This window comes from Argiope bruennichi, chromosome 2, assembly GCF_947563725.1.
Source record: "Argiope bruennichi chromosome 2, qqArgBrue1.1, whole genome shotgun sequence".
NCBI classification, from domain to species: Eukaryota; Metazoa; Arthropoda; class Arachnida; order Araneae; family Araneidae; genus Argiope; species Argiope bruennichi.
In genome coordinates, this window is record NC_079152.1 from 106,695,158 (window position 1) to 106,719,688 (window position 24,531).

Consider the following 24,531-nt stretch of genomic DNA (forward strand, 5'->3'; position numbering starts at 1 on the left):
TATTGTTCTTTTCAACAAAAATAACAAAAATTTTGCAGTAAAGAGTATGAAATGACTGAAAAAGTTATTTCAGTTCACAATTTAGTTTAATTAAATTATGGAGATTTTTTCTTCCCTTCTTCCTCAAACTGAAAAAGGAACTTATCTGAAACTGCCCATTCCTATTCTGCTTTACAAAGTATAATTATATGCTAACGTCTTCCAAAGGTTCTTTTTTGCAAATGTAAAATTCTTGGTGCGGAATAGTGTTATGTCCCTTGCTGTAGATTCCCGTGAACTTTCAGTAATAAATCATATTTTGTGTAGATTTTCGACGTTTTTCTTTACTTTTGATGTATCATGCCATCTAGTACAGTTATGTTTAACCACGTCTCATATTTAATTTTTTGTATGAATCAATTTTGTTTGAATGACTTTCGAAGTATCAGTAGAAAAAAAAATAATGACAGTAAGAAAAAAAAATGATTATCTTCTTAATACACCATTAATCATTCGTCCTTGGTCTGAATATCGCGCAACACGAAATGGACATGGTCGTTCTTGGGTGATAATAACAAACGGACACGAAGTATGATTTGAATTCCGGGATGCATTTGTGGCTCATAAGGGTGGCCGTTCCTACAGACGCCATGACCTTTTGGAAGTCGGTTATCGTTAGGTGATTATCGTGATCGTGCCCACCCCAAGCCTTGAAGAATGGAATCGTTGATCGGGTGGCGGCAAGTTGAAAAAAAAGTTTTTTGGTCCCAAGGGTCAGCCTATTATCATTTGTTTGTCGGCTGTCGTCTCAAGCCACTCCCTGCCTTCCCTGTTTGGACACTAGGTCCGAGTTGGAAAGATGCCTTGCAAACTTCCCAATCTGTACTGATTTGCAACAAAGGGAGGCTAGTCGTTTGCTTCGTGAATTTTAATTAGCTCTTCGTACGTGCAGCCAATTCGATCTCAATTTCGCCTGATGGAGATCATTGTTGGGTTATTTTATTCGATAATTTTTTGTTTGTTTGATTCTTGTATGGAAATCTAATTAATTTTCTTTATTATTTGTCATAGTTATTTCTTTGAAAAAATAGCTTTGTCGCGTATTTTAAAAGAATAAACATAGCGATGACAAATATAAATGGTCTTCTAAAAGTCTTTTTTGGAAATATTTATGAGATAATATAGGTCAATATCATTTTGTGTTTTTCACAAGGCTAATTAAGTGCAGTTTTCACAAGGCTAATTTTTTTTTAAAGGTTATTCAGATTTATTCTATCCATTGAATGGGTTTTACCAAAACTCTAATTATTTAACTCTAATAAATCTTTGCAAAATATAGAATTGGTTTAGAATTTTGTACTTTGTATCTGTGAATTTCTTTGAACATTGGGTAATATACAGATATTAAAAAAAAGTAAAATTAGAAGAAATGAAAAAAAGAATTAAAGTATAATTCTTCTGCGAAAAGTATGTGTACTTTTATTACGTTCCAATATCACCTCTTCTATTTTATTTATTCTTTTAATATAAAGGAATATTTTTGTGCGTTCTGTTACATTTACCAAATTTTACCTTATGAAAATGGGTGCAGAATAATATAATAAACTGTTATAGCTTCCAACATTTAAACATTTTTTTAAAAAATATTAGTGAAATAATCCCGATGTCAGAAAACAGTATCGAATTCGGATAATTGCAGTTTTGACTATTTTGAAGCATGAAAGATTTGTTTACATTGTTTTGTTTACATTTTTAAAATTCTTAAATAAGTTAAGTTTAATAAGTCAGTTTTTTTAACCCTTTAAGTGTCCGTTTTCTAAAATGGCTCTTTGAAGGTAATGGTAAATTAAAATAATTTGGAGATTGAGATTAATTTTTAAAAATTGATTCATCATTCTTATTATATATAAATAATTTGATTTATCAATTTTTAAAATTATCTAATAAGTTTAGATATTTATTTCATTTAGGTGAGAAGTATGAAAATAAATCGTCTAGAATAATTTACCATCGAAAAATTCCATGAGAGCATAAGACAACCTATATAATTGTATATGAAACTGAGTAAGTTGGTCTTAAATGTGCTTACTAGGCCTTAGAAAAGGTTAATTAAAAATTGTCTTTATCGTAGAATTTTTTAATTAACTAATTAATGTGCCAGTAATTTTCAAAACAAATATTATGAATTCATCCGTGGGCAACCATAAGATTCTTTTTTTTTTATTTTTTTTTTTTTTAAGCTCTTTCATTTGAAGTAAGAATCGTAAATTTTCAAAGTTGCTTTAAACTCTGAGTCTAACAACTAACCATAATCTGCCTAAGTATGTAACATTTTATTAAATATTGATATTTAAATAAATGCTTTTACAAACTCCAGTTAAAGACACATAAGTATTGCAAATTCCAAGAGAATTTAATATATATTTTCGAATTTGAATCATGTGAACATATTTAAAGTGATCATATTTTACTAGGTACGATATTTTTCTTTGAATTCTCTTGAATGATTCTTGTTTTATGGTGTTTTTAGGATTTTGATAACACTTCAAGTTACACATTTTTCATTTATTTTCCATATAAAAGACCACATCATATACTAACGATAAGAAACTACCTCATCCCTAAATTTTAATAAATCGCATTAGAATATATTTAATTTGTGACGGTTACAGGGAACCGAAAAGTACAAATTTAGAGGTGAAATTTTTTTCACTTTTTATCCAGTCCTACTTAACATCTCTAAAAAAGAAACTTCCTTAGGAGAAACTTTATTTCTCTACGCTTGGTGAGATTTGTAAACGTTTATTCACAAGATACAAGAAAGTGGCGTAACTAATGTTTCTTCTCCATTCAAAAAGCAAGTAAGAAAGAAAAAGATAAGATAACTAAATTATTCTCTTTTCTCCAATTTTCTTTTGTGAGCTTTGAGGAGCGCATTGTATGAAATCGGTTCTTAAGCGTTGTTTTATCTATAGCAGTACTTTACTTTTTATTAAGGATAGATTTAAGACTTGTTTAGATGTAAAGTATAGATTTTAGTAGGAGAGATTTCTATGTTTGAAATACTGGCGAAATCTGTTTCTTAGTATAAATAAGATGTTGAAGATTTTATTATTGTGATTTTACTAAGCTAACTTGATTGGAGAAAGTTGATTTTGCAAAGGAAGTGGATGGATCAACAGTCGCCATTTTGTTCTAAACTCTAAAATTCAGCAAAATGGTTCAAATTACTTACTGATAAATCCCTCAAAATAATTAAAATTTGTAATCACTTTTTTTAAGTATTGCACGCAGAAATGTATGCATGCATAGTATATGTTATAAGCACTTTCATGTATCTTAAAATTATATCATTTTCTTAATAATTTTTTTTGATAAACGTTTGGTAACTTGTAGGAAGAAATTCTTACCACTAATAAGTAAAATGTGATAAAAAATTGTGTAGGAAGTGTGTGTTTTAAATATATAGCCGATACTTTTTGGACTTAAACATTTTTCTCGAGCCCAAAATGAAATATATTTATATAATCATTTTCTTGGTGTTTATTTATTTATTATTATTTTTTGATAAAATGCAGGTATTTTAGTAAACATTCCAATTGTTTTATTGAGGATTTGGTATAGTTTTTAAGAAAAAAGAATTTGGAGAAAAAAAATCATATTAACGCTGCGCATTTTGAAATTATATCAAAATGAAGAATGTATGTATTTTATTATAAAACAGATCGAAAGCGGCTGATTTAGAATTTGGAAGAAACTTAAAAATTTCATACGAAACAGCAACTAAGATAACGAAACTTCTTTTAAGATTACTTCGTTTATTACTTTATTTTATAATTTTATCATAAATTAATTATATAACTACTTCGGTTTTCCTTGCCTCAGTTTAATCAGTTGTTCTAATACACTGCCTGAGTATGAAGCACAAAATAAGCATTTACAAAATTGTATTTTTAGTTTACGATCATTCTCTATTGTGAAGTTAGAAAATAAAGTCCGTTTTCTGTTTTGGTGATTTGATATCTAGTGATGATCTGTGTGCCATTCTGCTCTTAATACTCTTAAAAACTGATCATATAACGGAACTATCTAAAGTATCTTCTGAGATAAAAAACAAAAACAAAATGTAATCTTCCATCGATTTTATCTCAAATCTTCAATAAAAAGAATTTTCATATTTTGGAATCACTGCAATCTTTTTTTGAAAATGTTCGGACAAATCAAATTATTTTACATTTGTGTGTATGTATATGTGCAAAAAATGAATTTTTAATCATCGTTAATCAATGGGTAATTTCTAAATAATTAATAATTCTGCATATTTAATGGTTTTCGATCAAAACGGCTTTGGTGATAATTTTAAATTTCAAGAGTCGAAGCAACGGGGGGGGGGGGAATTACAACTTGTGAAGCTCTATGAAGAATTCTAATTGATGTCAATCCGTACGACGACATAATTATATGACAGAAGCAACTCATCTCGCTATCTTATATTTAACTGCATATTGTCTTATGATTTTCTGAAAACTAATTTTTTATAGAACAAATGCTGGTTATGTATTCATTGAATTCCAAAATTAGCGCCGCTGCTCATTTGACTTGTATCATGTGAGTTTAAATTCACTTCAATCGTGTGTGTTTTTTCTCACCTTAGAAAGTTGCAGAAATGACTGAATTTAAGTGATTTTATTAGCATAGGATCTGCAATTACATAAGTTGTGTATTGTTGAACAATTATTTGCGATAAAGTCTAGCTTTTTCCTCCCTACTTTTGTCTTGTTATAATCCATATTCATATGTTTTATTTAAAAGCTGTAATTTATTCGGTCCTCCCGCTGGTGTGGTGTGGCGTGGAGAGGGGGGGGGGTGCCAGCTCAGGTGTCGTCCACGTCATCTGACCGCGGTTCAAAATTACGTGGTCCGTCCCAAAATATAGCCCTAGTGTTGCTTCAAACGGGACGTTATAACTAAACTAACTAAACTGTAATTTATTCAGCATTGCTCTTTATTAATTTAAGAGGAATTATTACGATTCATTTAAAAAGATATATATCGTTTTCTTGCAAAAATGTTAAGGCTTACTAAAGTTTTGTGAATAACACATAAAACAAAAATTTCACACTTGCTGTCTTTCCGCAAAGCGTACATTTATTTAGAACGTACAAGAACAATAATTACTAGAAAACAACTAGCTTTTAACAACCTCTTTCTGTCAAAACATTTAACGCTGTATAGCTGTAAGTTATATTTACAGCATCTTTTAGGACTGTTTGAATAAAAATTCCTACAATATAGCTAGCTAAGTTGAACACTCATTATTATTTTTTTTTACTTTTCCGTTTGCCCTCTAGATATGTTCTTGACTTGGGTGTGTACTGACTGCGAGTGTTAAATAATGATACTTCTCAAAAGTGAATTACAGTAATTTACAAGTTCTTGTGTTTCATCTGTCTATTTAAATTATATTTTAAGCTTTATTGGGAACGATTGCAATTTATCATCTGTTATTTAGTCTTTTAATATTTTTGAATAAGATTAGTTCTTAAACAAACGTTCATAATAGTTTTAATTCTTTGTTTAAAATTTAAAGTTTTACCTACCCCCAAAAAAGTGAAGGGGGAAGGATTTTTTCAACTGAAGTATCAATTTAATTAGAGTTCATTTTAATCACATCATGCAGTGTCACAGATAAAAACAATAATACATGCAGTCTAGCATCTAAACGTACGTTTTTATATGTTGCAGTGTGATGTCAAGTCCTTTTTGTTCTTTTTACTCTGCTTCATGAATATATATATCTAATATTAATGAGGCTTATTTTTTGCTGAAAGTTGAATTGGCTTCTTTGCATTTTTATGCTGATAGAATAAATACTATTTTAATTCTTAAATATTTTTTTGTAAAAAAAAATAAAAATAAATTCAACTTACTTTTTTTTAAATTCTCGAATTAACATTTTTTGGAACTATCAGAAAATTATAAGAAAATGAAAATTATTCAAAAAATATTACTACGAGCTTCAAAATTCTGAACCAAAAATTACGCATACACAGATATTTTACATTTTAGACTCCCGCATTTCTATGAAATTGCTTATAAGTTGCTCAAATTGCTATGCATTTTACTTTTTAATTATATTCAATATTCGAATGCATAATACTTTGATCATGGGAAAACAATGAAATAACCATAACTTTAGCATGTGGCAAACTATAAATTGTACGAATTCAGATATGTCGATGAAATATTTATTATAAAACATATCTAAAAAAAATTACATGTGTTTGTAATTTTAACATAAAAATTTAATGATTTTCTTTTTCTATGGTGAATTTAACAAATTAAACAAATAATTAAAAAATAAAAAATAATATAAAAACTGATTGATTAGAATGAATTTCTTTGAATTAAAAAAACAACAAACAAAACCTTAGACACATTAATTGCAGACTGAAGTTTACGATCCTGTTTTAAAAATATTTATCTTACCCATAAAAAATGTGTTAAAACTTCAAACTAACTTTTTTTTACTTTAATTTTTTATTACTTATCAGTAAATAATATTTAATTTTCTTATCAATTTCCAAAATTTGGGCATGGAAAAATACCTTTGTAGAAAATAGGTTGAGAATGGGGCTATTCATGTGACCGTGAGTGAAAAAAGTTAAAAAAAACTTAGATTATTAAATAAATTTTAAATATCTGATTTATATTATGCAAGCTATTATCTGAATTTATACCCTCTAAAAGATACTGATAAAGGATCAGCATTCTTTACTTGTCATTCAAATTCTAGAGCTTCTATTTTCCTTGGAGATACACTTACAATTTAAACCAACTCTTTATGCTCTATACACAAATGACCTATACGGAATTTTGAAGCTGAAATAATCCAGAAGAATACATTAAGTAGAGATCTTTACATTCTGAACCTCTGTTTTAAAAGTTAATGAAATACGTATTTTATAACATTAAATTTTTAACGAGTCATTGGAGTCGACCCTTTACTTCTAATAATAAAAAATCGTATTGGTTGTCATCATTAAAACTAATTATTGTTTATGTTGGATGAATCATATCTGTGTAGTATTTTTTAATGTGACTTTTCAAAGAAACTGTGCGTTATCAGATATAAAATTTAAAATCAGTGGATGGCTTATTCTGTAGAAATGTTAGATGGTTTACTGCATATTTTCTTTTAGAAATTTGAAATTAATAAGCCCTACATTTGCGAAAAACTGCACATAATTTGAAATAAATTTAAACTTTCCTTGCATGAATATGATGACAAAGTACAAAAGATAATCATTGCCAAATTGTCCCTATTAATATATTAGTTAAATTATGAGTAAAATAAAACTATTTTTAAGATTATATTCCAATGCAAATTGATTTGATTTTTCTGCTTTGGAACAATGGAAGTACATTCTTCAGAAAACATTCCGACTTACCACTCGAGAAGTCCTAATTTTAATGAAAGCTCTATTTATACAGATTTTAACAATAATAATAAAAAGAAGTCGAGAACACTATTTTAAAATCCTTGTAACTCAATTTAGCGAATTAGTACGCTCATTGGACATTTCAAACGCCTTAAATTAATGTTGTTAGTGGTCATTGTGAAGTTATTAGTGCCTCCGGAAAAATTTCCTTTTTTCTACTTACCTGGCTTTTAAAACATGCTCACGATATTATCTTTTAGCTTTGTCGTTGAAACGCATTTGTTTAATAAAGATTTTAAAAATATTTTAAACGATTTCATTCTTCTCTTTCTAATGTATACCTTTTCACATTCTATTTTTAAAATGTCTTGTGATTTACTAATCGAGAATCCTCTTGAAGGCGCTCCATCGAAAGCTGTTCTCAGAAATACAATTAGCGGCTGTTGTTGAAAATGGAGAGAGGGCAGGCTGAGAAGAAAAGGGGGGGGGGTCACCTAAATGAACTCTCTGGACGCAGTTCATACCTCGGAAAAAATGGTGCGAAGGGTAGAGGAAAGCGAGCGAGCGCGTGTTGTATACATTCTGCGGGCTATCTTCGTCTCGAATCTTATCCATCTGGGCCAGTCACGATTGTTCGTCCCGACCCCCTTCACCGTCATTAGGTGTCCCGGAACCACGAGGTGTCCCCGGGCCATGGGCGTGTCCCAGAGCCACTTCTGTACACCCGCCGCCATCGAAATGGATGGTGGACTTCTCTCTCGGACAGGCTTTGTTTTTAACTCTTGTCCTCTTCTTTTCTCAGTGGTTGCCCTCCCCTCTGTGTTGGGGTTGTCTCATCGGAGAGAGGTTACCTTTTTTGGCTCATTTTTCCTTAATAGGACCATGCTCCTCCGGTATTGGAACACCTCAGGATTATGTTGCGATTTCTGAAAGAATTGCGCATCTAGAAGGTCTAAATCGTGGATTCGTAAAGTTGTGGGCGTGAAAACTTTGGAAATCCGGAGATTTGCTCGTTTAATCCATGTAATAAACAACTATAATTCAGAATTATATCGTAATGATTTGAAACATTTTATTTAGATTTTACAAATAACCATATTCCTATCTACGAAGCTACGCTGCATTTCGATGATGATTGTTATTATTTTGATCTTCTATATTTGAGAATATTTAGGATACAAGTAATTATTTTTTATTCATGCAATGGAATATTCTTAAGTGGTAAACATTTTGGAACTACTTATTTCGTTCTCTGTATTTATATACAATTTAAAATAATTTTCGAATGCGATTTTTGAATTCCTATTAATTTAGTATGAATCATTGCATTATTTTTGATTATTTCATATTACATGAGCTATGTTGGGTTTCCCAATGCTGTCATGGAAACACATTTAAATAAATTTTCATTTAAAATAGTCGATGAAAATAATAAAAAAACACATTTTCGACAGTATAAAGAATGCGCAACTAAAACAAAAGTTTATATAAATATTCTGTCCACACTATATACTCTGCCATGCATCTTTGATTATTTAATCAGTAACCATATAGCAAATTTCTTTTAATGCCAAATATATTTTTTTCTGTAGATAGATATTATTTAATGAAGTTGCAAATTTTCTATATTTCTACTTAATAATAATTTGTAATAAAATTATAAATTGACTATCTACGCATACTTTATGCTGTTTTTTTTTATACTTATAAATGACTGTATATTAAAAAATATATATATTATTCTATATTTGCACAGGAGGTTACGAATGATGGCTATGTCACATATATTTTGTGCACGAACCTCATATCTGCTAAATCTAATTTTTTGGCCTCTTGTCCCTTCTTGCCGATCCAAACTCAGGGATGCTGACTCCTATTGTTTGATTGCGATTCAAAACTCTAGAAACATTTCTCACTTTCCTTCAAAACAGTTCATTAATTAGCAATTTTTTAGAGAAATTATTATTCTAAACTTATCTTGCTTGACTCAATTATTTAATGGCGATTTATTGTACTTACTTGATAATTATAGCGAAATAAGCAAATCAAGAATGATATCCTTATATTTTAGAAAAAATTGAAATTACGTATGTTTTAATAAAACATGCCGAGGGTTTTATATTGGATAACTCTACATATATTTCGGAAAATTTATATTTATAAATCTATATATTAAATCAGTTTTTATTTCTTATTTTAACTAAACTTTTCGCCAAATGGATAAAAACTTTTTAAAAAAAAGATACGTTTTGGTTTACATACGCACTTGGAAAATAAAATAATTTTGAAAATAGAATATAAATGAACTTTTATAATATTTTAATACATAAATAATTTAATTATGATTCCGCAGGTAAATGGATAACTATTGTCAATGTGCAGTGGAAGTTCGAATCTTCAGAATTTGAAACTAGAATATTGTACATAAATCATGAGAACAAATTAGAAATAGTGTTGAAAATAGAAAAGACCTAAAAGGTGGATTTCTATGTTGATTGGTACTTTTATAAGTTTTGTTTCCCGATGACAATGTAACATTAGAACTAGTATTTTATTACTGATTTTTTTTTATTACTGGTGCAATTGTGTTCTGTTAATGGATTTATGTTATGAAAGTTAAAAAATAGGATTAACGTAATAGTATGAAATTTATATTATAGAAATTGTCATAAAGAGTTATTTCATTTTTTCTTTTTTATTATGTACTTTTTACTGAACATAACATAAAAAGCCTTGAATGTGTATTAATGGAAATATTCGAATCTAAGCATTCTATTATATATTAACTAATAACTTATTTATTATATATTAACTAATAACTTATTTATTTAAAAGCAAAAAATTAAGAATTTTTTTTTTTGAAATTTTATATATTATTTAATTTGACTCTTTATTAACAAAGTAAGATGTGTAGTAGTTATAAATTTATTGGAAATTAAACAAATTGATTTATTATTTTTTTAGTGCAAAAGATGAGCATAAATTAAATTGTAAACTTTTCGAGATACTCTTTATAAAAAATTAATTAAATAAATAATAAAGATAATGATAGTTTTGGAAAACTGAGTATGGAGGATGCTTCAGAGTTACGCATGATTTTTTTTTCATAGTTTATGTAGAATTATTTTTTATCACATGTGTCTTGATTTTAAAACTAATTTTAGTGCATTTTGCATCCAGCTATTTCATAAAAAGATATTTTTTACTGTTTTTCTGCCGAAATATGAAGGAATAAGACGTCGATAAACTATTTAAGATATTGCATAAAATACATTTTTTTTATTATTTCTTACCAGCATTTTCCGGCTCTTTTTTTTTTTTTTTTTTTTTAAAGTCAAGAACAGTCATTTCCCTTTTGTTGTCAGCCAATTCAAAAATAAATTTAAAAAAAAAATATATATGGACAAACCATAACATCTTTAGTTCTGTCATTCGATGCAAGCTGTAAAAAAATAACTTTGCTTGTCCGTCAATGTGCTACCTGGAAAAAGTTATGGTTGTTAGTATCTCCAAACTGCAAGGAAATATACAGCGATCATCTTCTTTCTTTCGTTTATTTAAATTAATTTCCCCTCGTTTATTCCTTTTTAAGAGCATTTTTTTAGTTCTTCTCTATTCTTTTCGAAAACAGAAGAGCAAGCATTTCTCATTTGCTGTCAGCCACTTTAAAAATAACCCAAGAAAGCCTGCAAAATCTATGGCTCTAACCATAACATCCTTAGTTTTGCCATTCGATGCAAGATGCTAAAAATCATTTGGCTAGTTCGTCATTGGGCAACCTGGCGAAAGTGATGGTTGTTAAATATCGCCAAAACGGCAGAGTGGTGGACAACAACCTTGAACATTCTCTTTTGATTTTTTTCTTTGCAACAAGGCAAACTAGTTACAGAAAGGAGAACAAGACAAAGACTCATTACGTCCTGGTTTTCTTACCTCTTCAAACGCAGCAACTGATAGCCGCACTTGAGAATGTACTCATCTTATTTTATTTTTAATAAGTGGGCGTTCCCTCATCCCCCCCCCCGTCCATTTAAAGTTGCTTGGAACTGTAATCCGGTATTGCTTTTATCGATGAAATTGTATTGTAGAATAACTTTCCCTATCATATTGTAATAGGCACTCGCATTCCATGATGTTTGAAATACGAACAAATAAACAAGCACGTTATGGAAATTAATTAAATAACGATTATAATAGGGTATAATGCATTTAAATATAATTTACAACTGCTTATTGTTTAATTTATTTTAAAAATGCATACATGATTTTAAAAAAAAATCGTGTTATATGCAGATTACTATAGCTAGATTTTTTTTTCGTTGATTGGAAATATCATTAGAAAGATGTGCGAATATTAATATTTCAAATATGAAATGATCATTTTAGAACTTAATAGACTATGGAATATCCGAAAGAAGATTCAATCTTAACCGATTGGCATAGTTAATAAATCGAGCTTGTAATTACAACACATAAATAAATGGTTTATTAATATCTTCATAGAAAAGAGTTTCAAGGCATTTTGAAATGATTAGTAGATATAATTAAAAGAGGTGAAATAATTCGAGGATTGACAGAAAAAAAAGGCAATTAAGGCAGAATAAGAAATGAAATATATATATACAACGGAAACAATATTTTGTTGATTCTAAAGTCATCAGAGTTTGTATAGGAGAAATTAATACTCAGTTCAGATAAGAATATTTTTTTTCCAGATTAAAAAGAAAAATAATGTTTCAATCTCTGGTTTGATAAATAATTTATGTTACGGCTTATTGATTTGTACAATTGAAATGCTGGAGAAATTCGGGAAAACGGTAATGACGACTTGATAAATTAAGAAAAATTAGCTTTTATTGAACTGAATAATATTATTGTTCAAGTAATCAAGAAACAAATGAAAGTAGTTTGTCACAGCGCAATATCTAATATTATACTCTATCTATTACTTTCAATCACACTATATTTTAAATTCTAACAGATTTTTAAATTTTAGATAATTTACTTTAATTTCTTTTTACTATTTATTTATATTACCTATATTATCTCTTAGATGCTTTATTTTTTAAAATTCTATTAAAAATATTTTTAATTAGTTGTGACGTAAGTTGCGGGAAAAAATAATTAAATGTCTGTAATCTTAAAATTTAATTATTTATTATGCTCATCTAAATTTTTAATTTCAAAAAAATTGCGAAAATATTTAATTTTGAAAAGTTTATTTTGAAATAAAAAAAAGGATGGTGCAAAATTAAATAGATAAAAATCATTTTTTTAAAATTTTTGGTAACAATACGAATTTGAAAGTTAAGGTCGTCATTTGATTTTTTTTCTCAAGATTTTCTATTTTTGACAAGACTTTTCCTTCCTCAATTTGGAGTCTGTTATTAATTTTCCCCCCTCTTTTCTTAATTTCCCCCCTTCTTCTCTTTCTCATGTTCGCTATTTTTATTTTTACATGCTCCTTCCAAGAGGATATACTCTACATGTTGGTAGTCGCTTCTCTACCACATTTGGGTATATATATCAAACGTAAAGTGAATAGCATAAATTTATAACGAATAGAAGGAGAAATTTTGATTACTGAAATCTAAAACAATAGCTCATTTAACCGAGTAAAATAGATCTAGAATTGTAGAAGAATAAATACAAACAATAAAACAAAATGATTAGAGTAAAAATTAAAAAACAAAATCTAATTTAAGGATAAGATTTGGGCATTAAACTTTTCATACTAATTTTTATAATTTTTTTTATATTATCTGATTCGATCTATTCGTTAACTGTCCTGACCGCAATGCCTTGAAAGTATAGTCATTGTTTCGAGTTCCAATCCGGATTCTTCAAAAGAATAACTATGTTATTAGACTTGTTGCAAGTTGAATCAGTCGGTTTTAAGAGTAGTTTCACTGATTTGATGTAGATGGTTAAAGGAGGAATTATCTTTGTCAAACAGTTCAACATTTCGAAATTCATCTTTAATTACCTCTTGTTATTCGAAACGGCCATTAATATGTTTAAACCCAATCCTATTATGTGGAAACAGAAACAAATCTAGCAGTTTTGTTCTTGTTGTAGCGGGTCCTTTTTTGGGGGGGAGGGGGAGATTGCATTTAGTATTATCATCCTACAATCTTAATTTTTATACATGACAAAGGGAATGTTTTGGATTCTACAGATTAAGCAAAAAGTTACTTGCGCAAATAATTCTTGTCGATTATCATTATGATTTTAACCCTACTTTTCAGTTCCAAAACCAACAATCAACCATCCGTGCTGAGATCAACCGCTTAACCTATTATAGATAAGTTAATTTGAAACATCAATGTCAAATAGATGTAATCCTTTACTTTTCTGAAGCCTAAAGCTTTGACAAATTTCTAATTAAATATTAGAAATAAAAATAAGTAAATAAATAAAACCAAACGCTCGTATCTCAAAATAATAAGCTCTCACAATATTGAATTGTCTATAACCGGGCTCGTTAATTATTCATAACATCGCTCAGAGGTAAATGGCATCAATGTTTACATTTGTAGGCAGGTGATGGATATCAATTGAGATTACATCTCCGAAATAGATAAATCATGAGGGGGAAATAATATAATACCGATAAAAAAAAGATTAAAAGATTGGGTAATTATTTCTCAAGCTGTTTAAGAGCATCAGAACAGGTGAAAATGCAGCGGCGGTTGGGGTTAAAGGTGTGCCAAAGTATCTAACAGAAATTGCAGAAATGCAATGTCGAAAAATGTTGACCTATGCAAGTTGCAGAAATGCAATGTCGATAAATGTTGATCAATACAAGATCTCAAGAAATATGAATTCATTTTTTATATGGTTAGATTTCAATATTTTTTAAATGTGAGCGACAGATTAAAAAATAATGATATTCTAAAATTTAAAATGTTTTTATGAGTGCGTGAGGGGATATATTCAAATAATATACAAATATGTACCTTACAGGAAATCGTACCATTCGTTTGATATGCACTTTCTCTCTTTTACTATTAAAATATATGCAATATAAATCAGTTGTTAATATATTGCAATTAAATCTGATACTAGAATTATCCGTTAAAATTTAATATATATGACTCGATATTTAGATTTTTATTGCTAATTCAGAAAAATCTGATTATAAATTTACTCCAAAAACTCTTTATCAGTCCAACTTCAAGAAATGTTTTCATTTTAATTATGAAATTCCGCGAAGAATTTTTTTAGCTGTCTAGATAAAAGGCTGTGAGTTAGATAATAGTAATTTGATACTGAAGGCTGTGAGCTAGATAATAATAATTTGTTACTGAAATCAACAATAATCTATTTTCTATCTTAAAACACGAGCACATATGCTAATTTTACTTACCATGGCAAAATTTAAGAACAAGCCAAATTTATACCTAATTTAGATTTTTTTTGATGAAATGCATCTCTTTTAATAATGTTTAATTTTCTTAAATTAATTATCGCCTAGATGATACTTAATTAATATCGCCTAGAAGATAACTTAAATTAATATCGCCTAGAAGATATATAAAAAGAATTTACGCTGTTTTGACTGTTATATAAGATTAACTTAGTATTGAATTTATTTGCATTACAGCCAGTTCTTATATTTTCCATCATTTTGAATCTTTGCCTGCACATAGATGATAAAAATCGCAAAACAGCAATAAAGCGCCTCAGTATTTCGTTAAGAGTTTTACTAATTGGATGGAATTACAATCTGCCAAAGTGACATGAGCGGAAAACTGATTCGAGCTGAAACGTTAGAAAGAAAAGATACCACTCAATAATTTCCTTTGAAGTGCTGACATTTACTTAATACCCCGAGAGGCCACTGCTCAGTCATCGGGCATTTTGAGTATCATTGTATCCTTGTAAGAAATGTCTTAACAAATCGTTTAAATGCTAAGGATCTTTTTTTTTCTTCGGAAAAATATATAATATCCGGTTCTCCATGACTCCCTCATCCAAGGATAATTGACAAAAAGAAAATTGAAAATTATGAGGGAAAGAGGACTGCGCTAGCTGCTACCGTAAAGAAGAGCGACCAGCAACCACCACAGTTGTCTTTAGAAAGTTACTCCAGCACCTGGGGCAACGGACAAGGATCAAACACGAAGGAAGCAATTTCCTTATTAACCATCTCATTTTCACGCTGTCATATTTCATTGGCTGTGCCTCGCATTTAACAGATGTTCATCGAACTTTGACCCACCTTCGATCAGGGGGGGGATGGGGACTCAACCATGTGAACGGATCCGAAGGTATATCAGTGTTACTTTTAGTTAGGGGAAACAGATGCCAGTTGTTTCTGCATCAGTTTTTGAAAGGATGTTTCACTAATTTTCATCCATCTGATAATAATAATATAACTACATGAATTGCATGAGCTACATGAATGTGTTTTTTTTTATATAATGAGTGCTCTGGTATTTGAAATTCAATAGCTCTCTTGACGATCACCACCTTCTTGCTGAGATTGTAATTGGGAGGGAAAAGAAAGAAAGAAATCGCGGTGTGTGATTAGAATATTTTTTTATTTAATATTACGCCGTAATTATATTTCTATGTTTCCAAAAACTCCATAAATATAGCAGAGAATGGAATATAGCTATCATTTAAGTGTCCACAAATAAAGATAAATAAATATATTGAAGGAATCCATTATTCCTATGTCTGAGATAGTAATTAAAACAGTCTGCCAATAAAATTATATCTATGTTGTTATTTTTGTTTGCCAGAAACTTTCACAGATTTACAAAAGAGAAATAAAATTAGGCAGAATCTATGATAAGAGTAGGAATCGTAAAAATCGCAAGTTATATGAAATAAAGGAAAGAAAAGAAACTAAATATATTTCCTTGCTGCAAAGTAAAAAGTTTGATTGTTGTCTAACTATTGTTTTTAAAAAGCAGGTCCAATTTCTCATACACAGGCATGACATTTATAATCCTTTGACTTACGAATTTAGTTAACCTCTTAATTATTATTTCAATTCTTATTAGAAATCCAAAACCTCTTCGATATTTAAGAGTCTTGCTTTTACTTAATTACAAATTTAAGTTTAAAGAAGTTTATTTTATATATAACTCAGACACCAATTACAAATTTAAGTTAAATAATTTTTATTTTATAAACAATTCAGACGTCAATGATTTGGAAGATATTTTATAGTATTGCGATTTCCGATTCCTTTTGACGGTTGCGAATATTAAATTAGGTTATTTAGGTTAAAGAGAAACTTTTAAAAACATGTTTCCTTCTATGGTTACATGTCCGTAACAAAAATTGAATCATTATATTTTCTTCTCATATAAGTTACTAGTTACCGATGTTATACAACAAGAAAAACGGTTTTTGCAATGTTTCATATCCAGAGCTAAGAGAGGCAGTCCCCATTTCTGGAGAAGAAATCGGGAGATTTAAGTCCGAACAATGGAATCCATTACTTTTCCATCCGGCGGGCACTTGAAATACAAAAATGTACCCCGATTATCAGAGGGTGAAATAGATGACCGGTTAGAGTACCGGAGACAAAAGGAATAAAAAAGTTGGAACACGTTATTAATCGAATGTCCTTCCGTTCGACAAGGCTAAGCGAGGGGTCAGTCTGCAGACAGATGACCGGCGACTTATCTTTGTCACCCATTCCGGCGTCAAATCTCTTTCTGCATGTAGAAAAAGAAAGAAAAGAATTAAAAAAAGAGAGAGAGAAGAAATAGCGTCCCATCTCCTCGGCACTTTTCGGCGGGCGGAACATTTGTGTATTTTTGTCGTCCAGAAAAGAAGGAAGGGGCCGAACGTTTTGAAGCGAAGTGGGGTATAAATCATTGGGATAAGGCAGAAGCAAAAGGTTTTCAGACTTCAACGGAAGCGGAGACAAGTAAGGGGAACGTTTTCTACCGATATGATGAATATAAAATTATTTCGAGATTGTTCGAAGTTATTTTTCGGGAACATGTTTAGAAGTGAAGCTGTCCTCTCCTTGAAAAAAGTTAAACAGCCATTGTATTTTTCTAGTTGTAATAATTATTAAAAAGAGTTAATAGCTTCATTTAAGCTATAAAAATTAAAATTTGACATTTAGATTGATATAATCATGTACATATAATTTCATACAAAAGTCACGAATTCTATGAATTTCTAAATTTTATTTTAAGATACTGATTTAAATAGAAGGAATTCGTTAGTTGTTATTAAAGCGATTAAAATTTCAATGTAATATTTGGACTGATATTATTAGGTGCATTTAGTCTCATATAAAAGTTACGGATTTTATTAACTTCCATATTTTATTTTAAGATATTAATTTCAATCAAAGAAATTCATTAAATTTAATTCAGAAATTAGTGACTAAAATTACATTTCATCAAAAGTTAAAGTCTTAATTAGTGTTATTCACTATTTTTTGTTTATCTTTACGATTGATTCATAACACCGAGATTAGAAAAAAATTGAGATAACACAGTGCAATACATTTTTTTTAATACTTTAAAACAAAATAAGTGGAATACAAGAACTGAATTTACATTTCTTTAGTTTACATAGTCTTACTTTCTTCTAATTAAAGATAAAGTGACTTCATATGTTGGCATGTCTGTCTTATCTTCTCTGATAGTAATATTAATATAGATTTCTTACCTAGCAAAACTGAAACATTTGAAAGTAATGAAAGCTTTTCCTATTTGGTGAGGTAGGTAATATATGCTTTAGCTTTTTTTTCTTGCCAATGATCTCTTTTTAAGCGTGGTACACGCCCTATTGAGTCGACGGTCATTGAATGATTTGCAGCGCAAAGAATGTCCAATCCTCTTGTCGTCCGCTCGTTTAAAAATAATTACCAAGAGAGCACGGACATAGTCGAATTCGGCGTTTTGCTGCCCGCATAACAAATGACTGGCCGGTAATTACAGAGTTTTACCCTTACGAATGTTTATGTATCCTGCTTCTTCTGTACCAGAATGCGTATCCGAAGTCCGCATGCGAGAGATCTTTTGACATCTGAAATATAGATTCAGCCACGTCGGCGGAAAACCTGTGATTATCCAGGTATGTGAGTTGGAAACAGTTCACTCCCACCTTTTTTACTTTTTCGAATTTTTTTTCGACTTATCGGCGACATCTATCGGTGCACGACTTTCCCCTTTATGGGATGGCCTATTCCAGTCCTTCCCATCTAGTCTTAATACTGTGTTCCTTTCTGGTAAGGTCCGGTTATATCGGTGATATGACTTCTCGGACGAAATGACGGGTTCTCTTACTTCTAGGTTGTCCATAGATCACAGCGGATAGGGCACAAGTATAGTCTACGTCCGAGGGGACGTACTTTGGTCGAGGCTGCTATTATTTGTCGATCAAGACGTGGCTTTCAGATGATGAAGTTTTAAGTTATGATGCATTGCTTATGCTACAGTAGACTAGCTTGTGATATAATCCAGTCGAAATTTGTTGGCAGTTATATAATAATAATAAATATTAACTGATATTTAGAAAACATTTGTTTATCAAATAACTAGGATATAAAAATTATCATACTCTGAGTTAACGAACTGAAATGATCGGCTAAAACCGACTCAGCTGAAATTCAACCTGGAGATAGTAAGATTTCCAAATTCAGTATTACCATGTATGTTTCGTTTTTTTTTTTTTTTTTTTTTTTTAATTACAAATTGAGACTGAACACAAAGTATTGCTTATCTTAGAGAAGGGGTTATATTAATTTCAAATTTTACTGAAACTCTTGATATATGGCGTTTTCTTAGTTCTGCTGTCAGAATTTGTGTTTTCTATCACCATTTCTTGTTTTAATTACTGATGGTATGCTTCAAAATTAATTATATTTTAAAATAATTTGATCAAACTTGAGATGTTATTCGTACCATTGGGGTCTGATTTAGAAGAAAATAATCGGTTTGCAAAAGATTCTATCTAGTTTTAAATGTAGGCAATTTAAAGATGAGTACTGATCAGTAAACTGTTGAATTTTTCCTCCTCTTATATAAAAGTTTCCTTTTTTATTTTTTCTCTTTTCAGCAAATGTTTAATTTACTGTGACAAATGAAATGGCAGCTGTGTATTGACAGTAACTATGTACCAAATGATGTTGATATGTTTATTATTAAATGAAGAATTAATTATGAAAAAGGAAAAATTTTTATTAAACTTCGCTGTTAGTTCAGTTAAATTTTTATTTATCATGAATTATATCTATTGAATTTTTCTATTTGCTTTATAGAAATGTTTGAAATAAGTACATATTTTGTTTATACTCATTATTTGGCTATCTTAATGAAATATTATTTTTATGCCGTTTCTGCTATTTTGCTAATTTTTTCAACTTTAACTTTTCCCCATTAATTTAATAATAACGACTTATTTAAATACAAATCTTCAACTTTTATGGTTCATATCTTAATTTCAAGAGGAATGCTAAAAGTAATATCTTAATTAAATTATTTTTATTTTGCAAATTACATTTAATTTCCATTTTCATGACTTTTGAAGAAAGTCCTAAGTGACAAATAAAAGCGCTTTCTGTAACTAAAACTTGCTTCTGCTGTACAATTCAGAATTAACTCCAAAACACACCTTTTCAGATATGGCTATTTTCGTAAAATATTGCCAAAAAAGCGCTGTTGCAACACTTTAAAAAATAACTATCGCATTATATACTATATCTTGTGCAGCCAGTTGAATTTGGCTCATTTTTACATTATACTTATGCGTAACTAAAATCCGCGGTAAAAAAATCAGAAATTCATGATATGGTTGTCTTCCCTTCTGAAACGGGTTCCAATTCATTTTATGGAAGTTTTCTTAATTTAAACATGGCTAACATTGATGAAGCGATTTAAGACATATTGAGATACATCTGAGGAACATTTCTCCTTGATATCTTAACTTTCCAAAGGCAATACAACTATTAAGATTTATTCCTTCGAATATTTTGTTTTATAAAATCGTCTTATGTTTGTGATAACTAAAATTTGCTATTTATCTTATTTACTTAATCAAACCTTCTAAAACTTCGCATATTCCTTCATTCCCAAAAATATATGCCGTTTTCTAAATTATTGAGTAAGATATCCAGGAAATGGTGGACAGTTTTCAATTGTATATCTATGACCACTTTGTCTTTTATTTTGTTAAAGCCAGCCATTAATCAAAAAAGATTTTTTTTTTTAAAACTTGTTAAAAAATATCACAGGTGCTTTTCCCTAAGGTATTTTGTATTCGTAAAGTTGTTTTAATAATTATGATTTGCTTCATTTATTATTTTACTTTTTAAAATCATCTTACACTTTTGGCAATCATTTTTGCCTTAACTCCTTCTAGGGTCATATTTCTTTAACTTCACATATTTGCTGGATTATCAGACATTCCCTGGTCCCCAAACAATGCATGTCGGTTTCAAAATTATTGGGTGAGAGCTCGTAGCAGTCGGAATCAGTATTTTCTTCCCCATTGTCCCTCTTGAACAGTTGGCGTCCCTGCTGATTATTGACGAGGGTTCCAGCGTCGTCACCATAGACTAAACCATGACCGTCGCGTGACAGGATCACCACCGATTCTTTCCTTGGTTTTGACTCCTAGTTTGTGGTTGACCCTTGAACTCTTCTGAACAACAGGATGAAAGCGGTTACCTTTCGCGACGACCGCCGAAGTCATCTTTTAAGCCCCTCTTTTCCGTCCCCCTTACTATGCCTTGCAACAAGTGTGAGATCCGGGCAAACACTTATTTGTAAACCACTCGGTGAGGTGTCTGGTTGTGTCGCGTTCTGCTCTGTAAAGAGAAACCAATGTGCCCAGAAGCTGACGATGGTAAGAGGGTTTTACAACCCCCAAATTTTTAAAAACTAAACGATTCTTCTTTTCTATTAAAATTAAAATTGAATTCAATATATTGTTGTTGCGAATTTTTTTTTAAATTGTTATTTATGTAAGGAACAAATATATATATATATATATATAAATGTTTATTGAATCTCTAAATAATATACGCAATGATGAAAAATATAAATTAATACCTACTATGTGATTCGTTCCATTCTGCTTTCGAATCTTTCTGTGAAAATGTCAGAATGAGGTGTTGTAAAACTTTTATTAATTTTGTACCATATTATATAAAAACCGGGATATACCAGATCCTATTTGTACCATATTATATAGAAACCGGGATATACCAAATCCTATTTTCAGGATGGCCTCTTGCAGGAGGATTGTTTAAATTTTTTTGCATTAAATTTGGAAGCCGCATTGGGAAAAGCTGTCATTTTTTTCTGAAAGGAGTGCTGTTTGAATTTTTTTGTATTGTGTTTTATGTACGTGTGTTATCAAAAAGCCGGGTTATAAATTAATTTATTGTAAATTCAGATAATAATGAAAGTTAATTTATCCTCTTTGAATAATGATTCAATGTATCAAATAAAAAAAAAGAGACTAGGATGGAATATTATATTGATAAATATTATAAAAGAATATTTATCAAAGTTCAATACTATTTTTAGTGAAGGTTTATCAAAATATTTATTTATTGGATAATGTTTTAGTATGATTAATCAAATTTTTTCTGTAATATTATATTAATTATTTTAAACTCTCCAAATTTATTTTATGCCCTGTTACCTGCAATCTATTACTTGTTTACCACCATCATTTATTTGTGTCGTTATATTATTGTCAAAAAACAAAATTATTCTTTTATGAAATTTTTTTATGTATTTAAATTAACATATGAATTGTTGTGAAGATAAATTTTTATTGCTATATTTTCCTCAATTGCCTTAGAATTTTATTTTTATTTATTTATTTTGCTTAAATTTGTATTTAAGTATATAAATAAACGTAAAGAATGTGAAAAATATATTTTTTAACTTTAAAATAATGAATAATAAAAGCGATAGTTATTTAATCAAAAATATTTTTTCTAAAATTCTTCCAAAGATAATATTTCTGAATTATTATTAAGTTATTCAATATTAATTGAAGAGGCAAAAATGGTATGCTTTAAATACAAATCACTTCGCAATTGAAAACAAGTATGAAAAGTTTCATCAATTTTTAAATGCACTTTATCATTATTAAATGTTATAGCACAGAATAAGAACTTTTCCTTTGTTTTTTTCCAGCTTTGGACAAGCTGGGGTTTCGTCATCTATTCAACTGCCATCAAGTAGAAGTTGTTCAACCGAGTATTGCTTTCGACGTAGCATCCCTGATGCTTTATGGAACTCAAGCAATTCCTGTTCGTCTCAAAATACTACTGGACAGGCTCTTCAGTGTCCTTCAACACGATGAGGTTCTACAAGTACTTCATGGTTTTGGATGGACGCACGAAGATTATGCCAGAGGTTACATAGTACAGGTAGGAAAGATCTTCTCAAATTATTGAATGTATGCATTAATTTAAAAACTGTGTAGTAATTGATATAATTCAAAGCATTTCTAAAATAAATTATTTAATCTATGATGAGATTACTCTTAAAAAATAAGATTTTTGTTTAATTGAAAATTTTGATGTGAGTGAAATGTTTTTAAAAGAGAGAATTGAAATATAAAGTTCTTTAAAATGTCTGCGTATATTTTTGCAGTTTTCAAATATCTGGAATTTCTGCAGCTCATTCGGATTCGAGGAAGTGTCTGCTTTTTATTTAATAAGTGGAATAATTTATATTAAAAAGATAATTACATATAATTTTTAAGAAATTTAGTTAAAATAATTAATTTATAGTAAAGTAACCTGGATTTTTTTCGTTAATATTTTTAAACTATGTTTGATATATTAGGACATTCTCTATTATAGAATCTTTATTTCTCATAGAAAAATGCTCCCATATTTAGAATTTTCCTTATTTTAATAAAATATCTTGAATCGTCTGATTTTATATTTTAAGTAGACCGATCATATTTAAAAGCGATTAATCAGGTTTAATTTTTAAGAAAGTTAGCTTCTGAACAAATTTCCTTTCTAAATTTTATTGTACATATCATAGAACACCTTTTAGTACGATTAAAGTAGATAAAACAAACAGCCCGATGAGAAAATAGTATTAACAAAACCATAATATTTTATCTATGCTTCTTTAATTACTTTTTTTTCAAAAACAAATAAATAATTGTATTTGTCTATTTACAAATATGTGTTATTTATGTAAGGATTAGAATATTTGGATTCTATACGAAATTTTTCTTCTACCTAACCTTCGGATAGCCCGGGAATGATGTTTAGAAAATCTGGGTACTGTAAGCAAATAATATTAAATGAAATTTACATGAAAAAAATTCTATTCTAAACGATTACAGGTTTAAGATGGCCATAGATGCTATCTGCAAATAATGATAGTTTTACTTGTGGCTACATTTATATGTGCATGTAATTTATATTTTCGACACTGCATTCTAAAAACATGCGAATTATATTCCACAAATGTGTTTTAGGAAATTACATTTTTTAAAGTTTCTCAAGGAAATATCTAGCACGAGTACTCATTTTAGAAGCTGGGTAGTAACAGAAGTTTGAAACTCAAATATGATTAACATTAAGAATATATCGCTTTCTGTGAATATGAAGAATACTAAATATTCATCGGCAACATAACTATTATAAGAAAAGTGCATAACATGGTAAGGGTAATAACATGTTAAATATAATTAATTTAAGAAAATTATCCTTTATATAATTAATGAATTTTATAAAGTTTAAACAAGTTTAAAAAAAGAATATTCAAAGTAATATTAGAAATGTCAATTGTCTTGATGCACCTGAATATTACATTATTTCGCACTGTTATTCTTTAAGAAATTGTTTGAATAAATCTATGTAACATTCTTTAATAATAGTGGTGATACAATTCGTGTTTTAAGAATTGTTTAAAATAATTGGCAATTAGTAAAAATAAAAATGATAAAGTTTAGAAATTTCTTCTATTTCTGAGTTTATTAAAGCTCTTCTAACTTTGCTTTCAGGCTTGCCATTTTAATATTAATAATGTGACAAACTATATATGAAAGTAGTGAACATAAATGTTTTGATTATTTTATTGATATTTTTAAATTAATTGTTTGTTGAAACTTAATTTAATTTAATTTATAGAAAAAAAAA

The 24,531-nt window shown here is 29.1% G+C and overlaps 1 protein-coding gene across 3 annotated transcripts in view; it reads left to right on the forward strand.

Annotated features, from left to right (window-relative positions):
- The window catches only part of LOC129961694 (zinc finger protein basonuclin-2-like), a 307,167-nt gene that overhangs the window by 271,319 nt on the left and 11,317 nt on the right, over nucleotides 1-24,531 (forward strand). For all 3 annotated transcript variants that reach the window (XM_056075235.1, XM_056075234.1, XM_056075236.1), the window contains one exon: nucleotides 22,559-22,794. In XM_056075235.1, the coding sequence (XP_055931210.1) occupies nucleotides 22,559-22,794 (236 nt within the window). The remainder of the gene's footprint in view (nucleotides 1-22,558; nucleotides 22,795-24,531) is intronic.